Source organism: Rhea pennata, chromosome 3, assembly GCF_028389875.1.
Source record: "Rhea pennata isolate bPtePen1 chromosome 3, bPtePen1.pri, whole genome shotgun sequence".
NCBI classification, from domain to species: Eukaryota; Metazoa; Chordata; class Aves; order Rheiformes; family Rheidae; genus Rhea; species Rhea pennata.
In genome coordinates this window covers 61,068,218-61,082,007 of record NC_084665.1, presented here as the reverse complement: position 1 = coordinate 61,082,007, position 13,790 = coordinate 61,068,218, and the positions used below count along the sequence as shown (strand labels likewise).

At 42.5% G+C, this 13,790-nt stretch overlaps 1 protein-coding gene across 1 annotated transcript in view; it reads right to left on the bottom strand.

Moving 5' to 3' along the window:
* ARID1B (AT-rich interaction domain 1B) overlaps positions 1 to 13,790 on the bottom strand; it is a 338,300-nt gene that overhangs the window by 19,213 nt on the left and 305,297 nt on the right. Inside the window, 2 exon segments of the mRNA XM_062572412.1 lie at positions 8,049 to 8,253; positions 11,753 to 11,962. Coding sequence (XP_062428396.1) covers positions 8,049 to 8,253; positions 11,753 to 11,962 — 415 coding nt within the window.

Genomic DNA, 13,790 nt, shown 5'->3' with positions numbered 1-13,790 from the left:
TTTTTTCAGTATTTATGGGCGCCATGAATACAAGATATTTTTATTATTAAGTAACAATGTGTTTTATAAAATCCTCCTCTGTAAGAGAAGATTTTAAAAGAAAAGGAACTAAGAACTGACAAGTTAAATTCCTATCTGCTAGGTGATGGTTGAAAGGTTTCGGATTCCCCTTTTCCCCTCCTTCTAGATGACTGGTTCTAAACAGCTGGAAACTGGAAGGCAAGTATTAGCAAGAGAAGGGCAATGCTTCTAGTACTGCTTTCTTAATATTTTTTTGCTCTTGACTTCTATTGGCTCAGGGACACCTGCAGAGTACAGAGTGACTGGAAGGGTTTCCATCTCGGGGTCTATTAGGTCATCAGCTGCCAAGAGGGCCCACGTATGGATGTGTGAGCGATATGACCTACAAGCAGCTGCAGAGACAATTACTTCTGTGTCATGCACTTGCAGGCCACCAAATAGTTCAGCTCTATTTTTAGAAATAGTGTCAAGGTAAAGAGCACATTCCTTGAAAGTAATACAAGCATGTACTCAGAATGGTTCCTGTTGGTACAGCAGGTATCATTGTTTAGGCAGCTTAACTCTTTCTCTAAGGTGTGATTTTCAGTTACTTGCACCTTGGCCAAGCCTATCATGAGGAAGTTATCCAGCTGGATCTTTCCCTCAGATTTTTTTTTTTTTTTTTTTTGGGGGGGGGGGAGATATTCACTGTAACCGGCAGATATTCTTTTTCTAAGAATATGCTTAAAAAGTATATGGTCCTCTTCTGTTCTCTCCCAAAAGAGATTTTTTTTTTGTGCATTTTCCAAGCCAAATATGTATTTGGTCACCTTTTCCAGTCCACAGCACCTATGCTGCCCTCACTGTTTGAAGCAGAAGCTTGAAAATTGGTAGTAGTGGCAGGGACATGTCTGTGACAGGAAAAGTACCTTTGCTGTTCTCCATTTATTCTGATGTAGTCCAATCATAAACTTGTGAAAAATTTCTCTTTGTACGTACATACTGGTAGCTTGTTATCCATTCATTGCTTAGTTGTGTAAAAATCCTGTTTGTACTTATTTCAGACTGGAAGTGAGCAGGACTTTCACTGCAATTCAGCTCCTGGGTTGATGTGAGCAGTCTTGATTGTGGAGCTGAACCTGCAGCAAGGAAGCCACCCCCCACAAGGTCTCAAAGGTTACAGAGGTTGGCAAATGAAGGCAGGGAAATAGGGTCTCTGACCGTTGACAGAAAAGGAGACCAGAACAAGACTGACAAGGGGACTGGGAAGAAGACATAGATGTTGCTGAGATCTGACTAAGATCTGAGAAGTCTTAAATTTTATGGATGTGGACTAGAGAACAGAGAATACCAGGAAAGCCCAGAAAATGTATGTAATGAGAGTTAAGGTCTGGGGAAAGAATCAGAAGTGGCTTTGAGGACAAAGCGCTAGTAGAGAAAGTGGGATCGCAGTTTAGGGTGAGAGGCAGATGGAGAGGCTGTGAAGGGGAAGGTGAGGGATGTTTGCAGAGGGAGGAAATGGGAGAATAGGTGAAGAGATGGGACAACAAAACCCTGAAGAGGAAACAAACTTGAAGAGGGGAGACTAAGTCTGGCTAAGTAAGGAGAAGGGGGAGTGGGGATAAAAAGGCACAGGGATAAGTTGGAAATGAAAAGACAAAAAACATAACAGGGGCTTGTGCTTCCTACTGCATACACCTCAGCAATGGGTGCTACCATCTGCAGCTCGCCAGCCCTCAGTACGCAGCTGTGCTTTCATTAGGATACCTGGCCAGCTCTGGGGATGACCAAGGCTGCGTAGGGCAGGATGCTTGTCTGCAGGAAGCAGGATCTCTGCTTCCTTTGCTGCAGATGTTGGAAGGCATATTGCAAATGTAGCAGAGGACTGCTGAGAAGGGACGATTAAAGCATCCATGAATAGCACCCAGCTGCCATGATTAAGGCAGATGATGCTGAATTCTGCCCTAGAGAACTGAATTTTACTCTTGCTCTCTACCAAATGCCTGTGCACTACTGGGCATATGAGTGAAGCTAAATTTTTCACAAGAGGTACTTATATGTCTGTTCCTTTTCTCAGAGGGTCTGTTTAGACATGCTGATTTGCAGTTGTGCAGAAGATGTAGGGCAACAGCTAAAATCACATACATGGCAAAACACAGAAACTGGTAGGCTGAATTAGCAGATGCTCATGATATAAATTTTTTGGTGGCCCAGTTCCTCATATGTAGAATGGAAATCATATATTACTTTTCCCCTCAGATGGGTAGTGCAAAGATTGATTAATGCTTTTAAAGCCCTCAGATACAGCTGTGATGAAAGCTAGAGAAAAATCAAGGAATAAATCAATAACTCTCTGCCTGAGTCTGCTTTGAAAAATGTGCCATATGTAATGGCCACGTATTAAACAGTGAGGATAAAACAAAATACTGAATAGCTGCTAATTCACTGAGCACTGTCTGCTCAGTGCAGTGAATGACACAGGCTTTTCACAGAAGAATTAGTATGCAACTGTGTAATTAAAGAGTGTATCAAACTGTACATGCACAAGGAAACATAATTAAGGTTGCAAAGATTGTATCTCACTTTCGGCATTTCCTAACTACCGAGCACTTGACTTCTCAACAAAAGCAATACACTTTGAACATAGATTTTGTGTATTACATGTGCACACATGTGCCTGCGTACACATGCACTAAAGGCAAATTAGTTACGTTCCCTCACACATACTTACAAATCTTACACACATTGCTATTAGCAGTATTTTCCAATTAGAAAATATGAAAACTATCCTTTTTGTAAGAAAGTACCATTTTTTCTCTCATGTTTCAGCTAAAATTTTACTTTTGCTACGCTGTTCTCTGAAATTCTGCATCCCTCCTTTCAGGGTTTTTATTGTGATAGCTATTTAAATTTGATTGTGGACATCCTGAAGCAGAAACTGTATCTTTTCAAGTGCTTCAAAAGCATCAGTACAAAACAATGAACGAAGAAGGAGGGTGAAAAATAACACCCTTTCTTTCAGCATAGGTAATCTCAGCTTACACGACTCTACAGCTGACCCGCAGGTGTTCAGGAAAATACTTGTTTTGCGCACGTATTTAGTTCTTCTTCTCACACACACATGCCTAACACTTGCCTTTCATGTGCTGTGACAAACCTACAATACGAAGATGTTCCTAGGAGCTGTCAGGAAAACCCGTCCAAAAAGAACGAGAGGCGGCATCTCCCTCCGTGCGGAAGGTGAGGTCCTGCACAGCCCCCGCGGCGGCGCGCGTCACTCTGAGCGGCCGCTGGGCCCTGGCGCAGCCCCCAGCCCAGGCGGCGCTGCTCTCAGAAGAGACCCTCCTTTAGCTACCGGAGCGGTGACGTGCAGGTAAGGGGAAAGTTAAAAAAATAAAAAGAAAGAAAGAAAGAGGAAAAAAAAGAAATCTTCCTCCTGCCAGCAATTTTTCCCTTCAGGAGAGAGGAAAAAGAAAGAAAAAAAAAAAAAAAAAAAGAAAGGCTGCAACTCTTGAAACGCCATTAATAGGAGGCCTGATGTGCTCTCTAGGATATCCCTACCTTTTGCCAGAAGCTACAAACGTATACTCTAAAGTAAACAACGGAGAGGTTACTGAAGGGTAAGTGCATTTGCACACTTCAGAGCGGGCAGCCAGCCGCCACGCCGGGAGGATCATTTACACGGCGCGAATCCAGCGGCCCCGTGCGGCTGGGCCACTGCCGGTGGCCGCGCCGACCCCGCGCGCCCGTCCCTCTTCCACGGGGATTCCCTGGCTGGCCTCCCGACGGGCGCCGTGACATCACCTGCCGCTAAAAACAGCACCCCGGGGCAGCCGCCGGCTGGGGAAGACGGATGGGTTTGGTTACGGACGTGCTCGCTGAATGAGGCTGTGGCGCGGCATGTCCCGGGGCATCCCGGCGCCCCAGTTCCCTTCCCGGTTCCCTCCCCGCGTCTCGTGTCTGTGCTGCCAAGGAAAGGCAGGGAACGCCCCGGGGATCTCGCTTTCAGGCATCGGCACGCAGTTTTCCAGGACTGCCGTAAGGACCTGCTCTGCTGGCGTCAGGACCCGCACCTGAGTGTTTCTCAGGAGCACCCTCAGCTCTGCCGCGGTGCCCGTCATATTCAGTCGGTACAGGATGAACTGGTCAGTCTGTAAATTTGAGCCATACAGGCGCAAGTGCGTAGGGCAGCGAGGAGTTTGCAGTGCCACAGCACCGCAGCAAAAAGTAACTCCTTCATGCTGATGCTTTTTGAAACTTGTTTGTGGTGCCCGTAAGTGCTTCGGCACAACAGCTGCCCAGAGTTATTTTCAGTTTAGAATTTGCCACGTAGTTTGTGCATGTTTTGGTCAAAAAGGGGTATGTGACATGAAGAGCCTTTGTGTTTGCATGCACCTCTGGCAAGTGCTGCAGTCCTGGAAGGACGCTTACGAACCCACAGCGAGTGCCTGCCTCTGTCAGGGGCTCGCCGTGCCAGCAAAAGAGCAGGCAACAGTCACCATGGGCTTTGGCACGGACCCAGCGACCAGGGCCTAAGCCCCTTGGGGTCTTGGATACAAACTCTTCCAGTCAGCCTGTATGGCCTTCGCTGCTGATGGTATTACCTGAGCTGAACTAATGTAAGCCGTGCAGCCAAGGTCTCACTCAGCCTTCCACAAGCCGGTCTCCAGCCTGCCCAGCCCACCTCTCAGCACACTCAGGCACACTCAGGCCCACCTCTCCCGAGGAGGTTTCCGAAAGAATGGAAGAGGAGCTGACAGCAATATGAAGCCAGGCAACGTGTTAAAACAGGCAGCGTGTCCTACCCCTAATATCTTGGCTACTGTGCAAACCTCTACCAAACAGAGCCAACTAGCCAGTTGCTTGGCTCTTCTAGTCTGACTCCTTTTTCTAGCTGCTGAACTATACTGTCCTGAATTGCAGTGTACATAGCACTAAACTCTGCACCCCTGTATGCACCATCTACTCCATTAGACTGATGTTGTAAAAAGTAGAAATGAAGAGAGAATCCCAAATACAGAGCTATAAGCAAATGGACTCATGCATGAGCCCAGACCACTGCACTGTAGTCCCATAAATCTGACTTACAAATCAGATCCTTTCCCTGACTGTTCTACAGAAATCTGCTCCCTATGGTTGTTACACTGTCTTTCCTAGTGGTCCCCTCAATGATTACACTCTAAAGATCATCTGCAACACAGTCATGTATTTGCCCCTTGATTGTGGGATGTCTGCAAGAAATGCCTTGCTCTGAAGTGCACTGCAGCCTGCTCTTCCCACATAACATCCACCTGGCAGTTTCATCGAGCCAAAATCTTCTCTGGACCGAGGCAGCTGCTAATCCCTGCATATTTTTACTAGCAATTAAAACATTTATTTTTAAAAGTTTTATGAAGATCAGCTGATTTTTAAACTCTCTCATGACCCTGATTTCATAGCGTCAGCTGGTTAGAATTGGACTAAATACAACACACTCCTCTCCGAGACAAGTGCCCCTGCTTTTTTATCAGAATTAATTTTGGCACTAATATTGCAACTAGTTCCCTGCAAATGGAGTTAGCTTCAAAGTGGCTCTGCCTACACTGAGTTAACTGCACAACAGAGGCCCTAATGTTTAAAGCAAGGACCTTCCAAGGCTACTGTTTCTTGCTGTATTGGGCTCCTGTTCTGTGTGAATGCCAAAGACTAACAGATTATCTAAAGTACATCCACAACTCTACTTCTTTTGTGCAGTTAAAATGTTAATGTTGGTATATACTAAAGAAAAAGGCGCAAGGAAAAAAGCTGACTATTAAGAGAACAGGCTTGTACTCTCTGCAGCATCTATACCTCAGCGGGATTTCATGTACTAAAGCTGATACACACTGGGAAAGCTTTTCTCCATACAGAAGTGCAGTCCATTCAGTGACACGAGTTCTTTTCTAGCCAACAAAACAAACCTTGAGATCTTTGCTTGCTTCCCCCTCTTCTAGTTGCTGTGTCCTGCTGTGTTTTTATTTTAGAAAAATAGTTTCAGTTCTCTTTATAGACAGTTTGTTTGAATGTTATGATAAATTCAAACTTGGACTTTGTCATTTTCATCTGTAGCATGATGATGCAAAAGGACCTTGTGAAAAGGGACATTTCCATTCCTTTGTTTCAAGTCTACATATTTAAATACTGACTCCTCATCTCAAAATTCAGCCTATTTAATTTTGATTGTCCCTGAAGAAAATTACTGTGAGCAGTGTTGGAGGGGGAGGGATAAAGGAGAAGAGAAAAAAGCAGAGTACTGTTTCAATTTTAGTATTGTTGTTTAGCTTTTTTTTTTAATGAATTTTCTTTTCACCCTCCTTAACAAGTCTGAAGCTTCAGCTCCTCTTACCAGCTGTCTCTGGAAGTGACAAGCAAATCCAAACATCTTTTAATTTTAAAAACGGTGCACCTTTTGGACACCCCGTGCTTCTTTTAGGCACATAAATATTTGGATTGTAGGCTTCACTTCTAGTACTAAGTGTTTTATCCCCCAATTTTGTAAGCTTGCTTTGCAAAGTAACTTAACTATTTTCTACATTAAATTATCAGTGTTGGGGTACTTGATGACCCTAAGTGTTAACAAGGAAGAGGAATTATTTAAGGTATTACAGGAAGAGATGTAGCTAGAAAAACACATTTGAACTAAACTTCACCCTGATATTCTTAAAAAATACATTAGTCTGTAAAAGGAAAAGATATAAGCCTTAGAGACAGTATCTTTTACTCTACTGACAAAGCACTATCATAAGAAATGATCTTGTAAAGGCAAGAACTGTATTATATGATTAAAAACGTCTCTGCAGTTTCCGGTATCTATGAGAGGAATTCTCAAACTGACGCCTTATAGCCTGCAAACTGATGGAGAGCTTCCTATCCCTGACTCTCCACTTCCTATTTTCAGCCAGTAAACTGCAGTAACAGAAATTGAATTATTTTAAATACTTTTTACTTATATTAAATGCTGCCTTCTAATGCAGGAAACTGTTTTAACTAGTCTGGGAATGATATTCTGCTGGCAATAAGAGGAGGTGGTTGTCGTGATAGTAATTATAGAAATAGGTATTAACAGAATTATCTTACTGGTCAGAAATTTCTAATAACCAGCAAATCAAAGAGGAATTTTCCTGTTCCATAGGTAGCTCAGGTGTCAACATTATAGAAAAATACTTTTTCTACGTGCTTAAAATATTACTACTTAAAATTTTCCTGCATTGAATATCAATCACAGCTATCAAAATCTGACCTGAATTAATACAGAAATAAAACAGTGTGGTTTCAAACACTAATGAGTACATGCAAAAAAGCGACCAAAATCAAGCATTGTCCATGCCAATTTTTCAGATGAGATACTGGCAGTGATACTAACAGCTAATCTGATACATGGGATTAGCAGCAACAGACTAGAGAGCGTGCCTCTAAACTACCAAGTCTGGCTGTGAGGTTACGCCATACTCTCAGCTCTCTCCACCTGCCCCATACTCAAAACGATTTGTATCAGAGCAACTGTCTGAGAGTCACTGATCAGTCCAGTGTCTAACATCCTCACTCCCAATAGCTATGCTGAATATTCAGTTTCAGAGCAACAGTAATGCAACTGCCAGTAACCGAATCCGATTTTTAAATAAATGTACACTTTTTAATACTGGGTGGCCCATGTCTAACACACACTACAGGCATATTCTTGCATAAAGCTATCTTTCCTAGTGTGATAACTCTGAATCTGTCAGATTGAGAAGCAAATACTTCAGCATATGTTGATGCACACACCTTTATATACATTTGAGTGAGTATGTATGTTTGTATGAGTGAGCAATGACAAATTAAGTACATAACTTCAGTGGCCCTTCACAGTCAAATGCGACATCAGCTAGGAGCTAGCTCAGGTTTGCAGACAAGATGCCAACAATGTATTTAGCCAGCTAGTTTGTCCTGCATTAGAAAGAGATATTTCTAAACACACAAAGTGCAATCTCATGAGTATCTTCCGCATTTTAAAAAATAGTTGTGTAAGAGGCTGCAGTTTTTCTACTTACCAGGAGATGGCGGCTGAATCTTAGGTTGCTTCTTAGTATCTCCAGTGCTGAAGACTTCTGGAGGGGGCTCCTCCCCACGCTCAATCTTGCACTCGAAGGCGAACAGGTACTGAATGTATTGTTTTTTCAGTGAGCTGGCTGCACTGCTTGAAGTGCCAACGTTCAAAGTGGTTGCCAGTTCACGCCACTTCTTGTTTTTATTAACCTAGCACAACAAATGGTAGAATCACTGGCTTGCAGCAAAGTGGTTTGTTTAAAAGTCAGGAGACAAAAAAGCACTTAATGTCTTGGCCTACCTTTTTTTTTTTTTTTTTTTTTTTTTTTAATTTTCCTCTTTTAACTAATGCTCATTGCTCCCACATGCAGTAATGCATAGACAGCATTACAGCATTTACAGTTATAAAACCATTAAGACACCAGCCAATAGCTACATGAAAAGTCTTGCTTGTTGGGAGTCTTCTGCAAGGTGCATCTTTTAAATGCCCTGTACTCTTCCAGGGCCTTTGCTCTTCACTTAGCAATTTATCTGCAAGCAAACACGCTCGCTCACTCTGACACATACCCGCATCCACCCCATTCTAATTAAAAAGTAGCTCCTAAAAACTAATTTAAAAGCAATAATAGTATTATTCTGCCATTCAAGTGTTTAAGCATTGATATGAAAAATAATTTTCCCTCCAAAATAGCTACCAGCTGTCAGTTTAGCCTGTAATTCCTGGTTCAAGTCCTGTCACTTTAGGGTGTCTTGCAGGGACAGATCTGTGATCCTTTTGCAAGATGAGAAGCAACATTAAATGAGATCTCTTAATTAATTAGGGTAGACTTCAAAAACACAGGGCTAGTCCAGCAATACTCTGCATTACAGTGCTGACTACATAACTCTGCTCCGAGTCTTGTTTGAAGTGGAAGGCAAAGAATATTGAAAGAAGCTGTTCCTGAGTTCCTTGAACACTGCTGATCTGTAACAACAGCATAGTTCATTTGTCATGCTGGGTGATACCACTGTTTCATTCAGTTGTACCAGTACAGCAAAAATACTGGCTGCTGTTAATGCCCAATGTTCACTCAAAATAGTTTTGCTACGTATGATCCAGTGAGGGGGAGGCAGCACTGAAATAAGTGGGTGTTGAAGGTCTGAGCATCTCAGTCTCTGTTGGGGAAGAATCCTGATTCTTGCATGTCATGATGACTAGTACTTGCCCTGAGCCATGGATTTTATGATCCCAACTTAACTTGTGTAACTACAAAGATTATCATTAGCCATACTGCTGCTAAAGTCTATGTTTCAGTGAAGGAAGTATTTCTTGCATTTCTGTGTTTAATAACACTGTACCTGCTGCAAGTCAAGAAAGAATTTTTGGGGATAGTGTTGGCAGATTGGCATGGCTCTGTGAAATGTTTTTGTATTTCTGGTACATTCTGCAAGAACCCAGAAGTTAAAGGAGAAGAGATTTTCATAAACTGCCCCTGTTGAGGCTTGAAATCCAGTTACACAGCCCTTTGTGCCTACTGACTTAGAGCTAAGTGGTGCATAATGAACACTGCATAATGCAAACAGAAACATTCATGCCTAAATGCCCAGTATATTGGCATTTAAAAGAAGACTGCCAACAGCTGCTCTGCTCATGTTGGGACCCCATCATTTGCAAGTATTCAGACAGAGAATATGTACCGCTGCTGCACAGCTACATTTCCTGTCACTCTCTGGGCAGCATCATGAGACATGGAGCGTAGCAGTTGGAGCAACAATTTTATAGGAGAACGTCACTCAAATGAATTTAAATAAATCTCATCAGGCAAAGCCCTGCACCTCTCAGTAGCCCCAAACAGACAAACACGGTGATCATTCATGTGGGCATAACAGCAAAACCAAGAGCCTTTATTTTCAATGTCAATTCTTATCAGTACTGAAGCACACAAATCTGTAACTCAGGCTCCTTCAAAAAAATGAGTCTGAGTGTTTGGCATCTATTCTTTAGCAATGCATAATGTCTGTCACTCTAAATTTTCACCGAGCCTTCCAAAACAAAAAGAATTCCCAAGTAATGAGCAAACATGAAGGACTCTTCAGCATATCTCATTTGGGCCTCACCTTCCTGCTTAATTTTTAATGCTAACAGTCATATACTACAGCCCCAGATACATCATATGAGGTAGAGAAGCTTCATGACATGATTTACCTATAATAAAGTTTCTGAGCTAAAAGTAATCGAATCTTTATGATGCTGGGGGGCAAGAACTGATCACTGAAAATGGCAGGATGCCATCTCTTACCCACATTTAACATTTAGTAACTGGTAAGGTGAACTGTGTTAGGGTTCTCTGCCTTCCTTTAGCAACAGGAATAGCTAATGTCTCTGGATTTGAAGGGCCAATGATCTAATTCAGCAGTCAAATCCTACGCTGTAAAGTGTGCTATTAAAAACAGCATTAAAATGTTTTAATTGATGCTGGGAGTGTCTTTCCTGAACTAACCAGATATATCACTAAAAGTGCTCTGAGGATTTAATTTGACTTGCCATACTTTGATGTTCAAATTTTGTAGGTTAGTGTGAAGTTATATCTCTTTCAATATTAAATATTTTATATAGATATTTATCTATACATCTATGTTTACAGCCTAATCCTGCAAAGCACTGAACATCCTCAACTGTTCTTAAATCCATGGAAATGACAGGTCTCAGCACTTCACAGGAACTTTCAGCACTTAGCCTGGCTAATCCCCTAGACACAAGGGAGAAACTCAATGCTTTGCAAGCATCAGGAAAGGAGAGATGACTGAATACCAAAGCTAAGACAGCTTCTACTGACCATTTCATAGCTGTTTTCCTGCTTTGCCTTTTTACAGTGCTATACAGACAGTGAAACATTTGGTTCTGCTCTGTGGTGGTCAATCATACAGAGCCCTAAATAACTTATTTTCCACATATCCCTTTGCAAGAATTCCTAGTTCCAGTTAGTTGGTAATACAAGCCAAAGCTGTTCCCACTTGTAACACAGCAAATACTCCTAGTAAAAGGAACAAGGCTACAAAAAGTTGTCTGCCTGCCTGTCTTCTAACACTGTTATTTTTTACTCTCAGCTCTTCCTGGTTTTATTTTCCTTCATCTCAGTAAGTGATTCACCTCTGCCTTAGAACATTATGTTTCTAAGGCAAAACAAAACATTCCACAAGCATTTTCCAAACACAGGGAAAGCACAATCCATGTCTAAGGCACAAATGTGCAATAAATGGACATTCAGAGATGAAAGGTTTGGGACGAAGGACAGTATTTCAAGAATCTCTCTCCTGCTTCTCAGGAGAAATGAACTGATTTGTCCTAGAGGCAGTACACTTACCTGAGAAGGACAAATTTCAAAACCTTTTCCTGCCAGCTCTATCATCTGTTTCTTACTCATGACTGTGATCCAGTGGTCTTTCCCTTTTTTCTTCTCTTAGTAGTAATGCTGAATCCTCATAACAGATAACAACTTAATCTGCTTTTGGCAATTTTGGTCAATTTGGTTTCAAACTGTTCATTTTTAGGGCAATTATGCAGACCAAAATGCAGTCCCAAAAATATTACAGCCTGATTATCATGAAATGTTATTTCCTTTGTTCAGCTGTCAGTGCTAAAAATGTAATGGTGTAACCCACAGAAAATATTTGAGAAAGAATGTGTATCATGTTTTTGAACTGTTCACTTTCGAGCATTTCTTCTCACCTGTGCTAAACCTCCAATCTCCTTGACACAGACATAGAGCCTGAACAGGTCCAGGGGCTTCTTGCCCACAGCTGGCAGACTGGCAACAGGCGTGCCCCTCTCCTCCATGAAAGTAAGATACCGGTCTACCCACATCTTGCGCTCTGGCTCGTTTCCCAGTTCATAGACTTTTGTGATCTTCTCTCCAGTTGTGGTAGAGGAACTTGATTTCTGAATAGCAAAAAGAAAAAAAAGAGTTGGGGGAAGGGTGGGAGGGGGAGGGAAAAGAAAGTAAGAAACTCACAACATTGAAAAAGAGAAGATGTCAAACAAACTAAAGCTATCACACAACAGTCAGGAATGAAGGCTACTAGTTCAGGCACAAACAGTACACTCTGTCCATATACTGAAAATTCAGCTTTGTAAATAAAGGGCCCAAACTCCCCATTTTCGTATTTCTTTCACTGATCTGAACTTTGGATCCCAGAAGGCAAGTTTCTGATGTTGCCTCACGTCATTTTAATAACAGGTAGCTCTCATATAGTGCTTCTCATGAGTAGTTTGGCAACATTAAAAAGAAGTTTGTCCCATACAATTTTATAAAATCCTAAAAACAAACCAAATCAAATCCCCCACCTTCCTGAAAAGCAAGATGCTAGAAAACCTAATGGCTCTACAAGAACAGAAATTGTACAAGAATCGCCCAAAACATAAATTATGGCAACCTGGCACTCTGGGGAGCAGTGCTCAATTTAGATAGTCATAAACTGTTATGCTTTTCTATTTCTTCTCACCACTGCTGGCCAAAAGCAAGATGAATAAGAGGGCTTAGAGTACAGGCAGATTGGTGGCACTACTCTGTGTGAGCTGCCAATTAGCTTCATAGTCATGAGTTATTGCTCTCCTCTCTTGAAGGATGAAAGAGAATAGCCATTTCACATACCTTGCCTTCGGAAAAACAGAATGACCTGGGGAAAAGAAGAGATGCACAGCAACTAGAGCTGAACCACCACCAGAAAACCCAAAAGTGGTGGAAAGAGCAGACTTCTTCATGCTGCAGAAGGACGAGAATGAAACTATTCTGTTGCTGCTATTCTGGATTTACAGCTAACAAAGGCCCAAATTATCTCTTCTCAGTGTGGAGACAGCACAAAATTCTGAGGCTGCTACACAAGCTGCAACTTTTCACTTTATCTTTTCTGTGAGCTGGGCTCAGCCACACGTGGATGGACTAGGTGCTCTCTAAATTGCCTCCAATCTAACAGCAGATGTGCTGCTTCTGCTGCAGGGAGACCCTCTAGCTGAAGGGGAAGTGATTTGCTCATTAGTGAAGACAAGGTGGTTCAGAGTTAAACAGTAGAGGTAAAGGCTATGAGGAACGGCTGCGAGAGCTGGGCCTCTTCAGCCTGGGGAAGAGAAGACTGAGGGGGGATCTTATCAATGTGTGTAAGTACCTGAAGGGAGGGTGTCAAGGGGACAAACTCAGTTGTCCCATGTGACAGGACAAAGAGGCAATGGGCAGAAATTGAAGCACAGGAAGTTCCGTCTGACCACGAGGGGAAATTTCTTCCCTGTGAGAGTGACAGAGCACTGGGACAGGTTGCCCAGAGAGGTCATGGAGTCTCCTTCTCTGGAGATACTCAAGGCCCACCTGGATGCAACCCTGTCTAACATGCTCTAGGTGACCGTGCTGAGCAGGGAGGTTGGACTAGATGATCTCCAGAGGTCCCTTCCAACCTTACTGATTCTGTGATTCTGTGATCCTAAAGCTTTAGGAAAGGAGCCCCATACATGGAAGTCTGTAGGAGGAAACTTATTCTTTCCATCTGTATACTAAAATCATAAACTTGGTTGTTGATAGCAGTAGGTCTTTCTTCAAACTCATCTAGTCAGTCACCCTTTCCTTCCTCAGCCTTTTCCTTATTGTGAACAGGAGACAGTACCACTTTGAAGTAAGCAGCAATTTATTTCTGGTTGCACATCTCTACACAAGACTCTAGATGCACCTCAGGGATGCTACAGGCCCACCCACGTGTCCACATCCCACACAGCGCTGGCA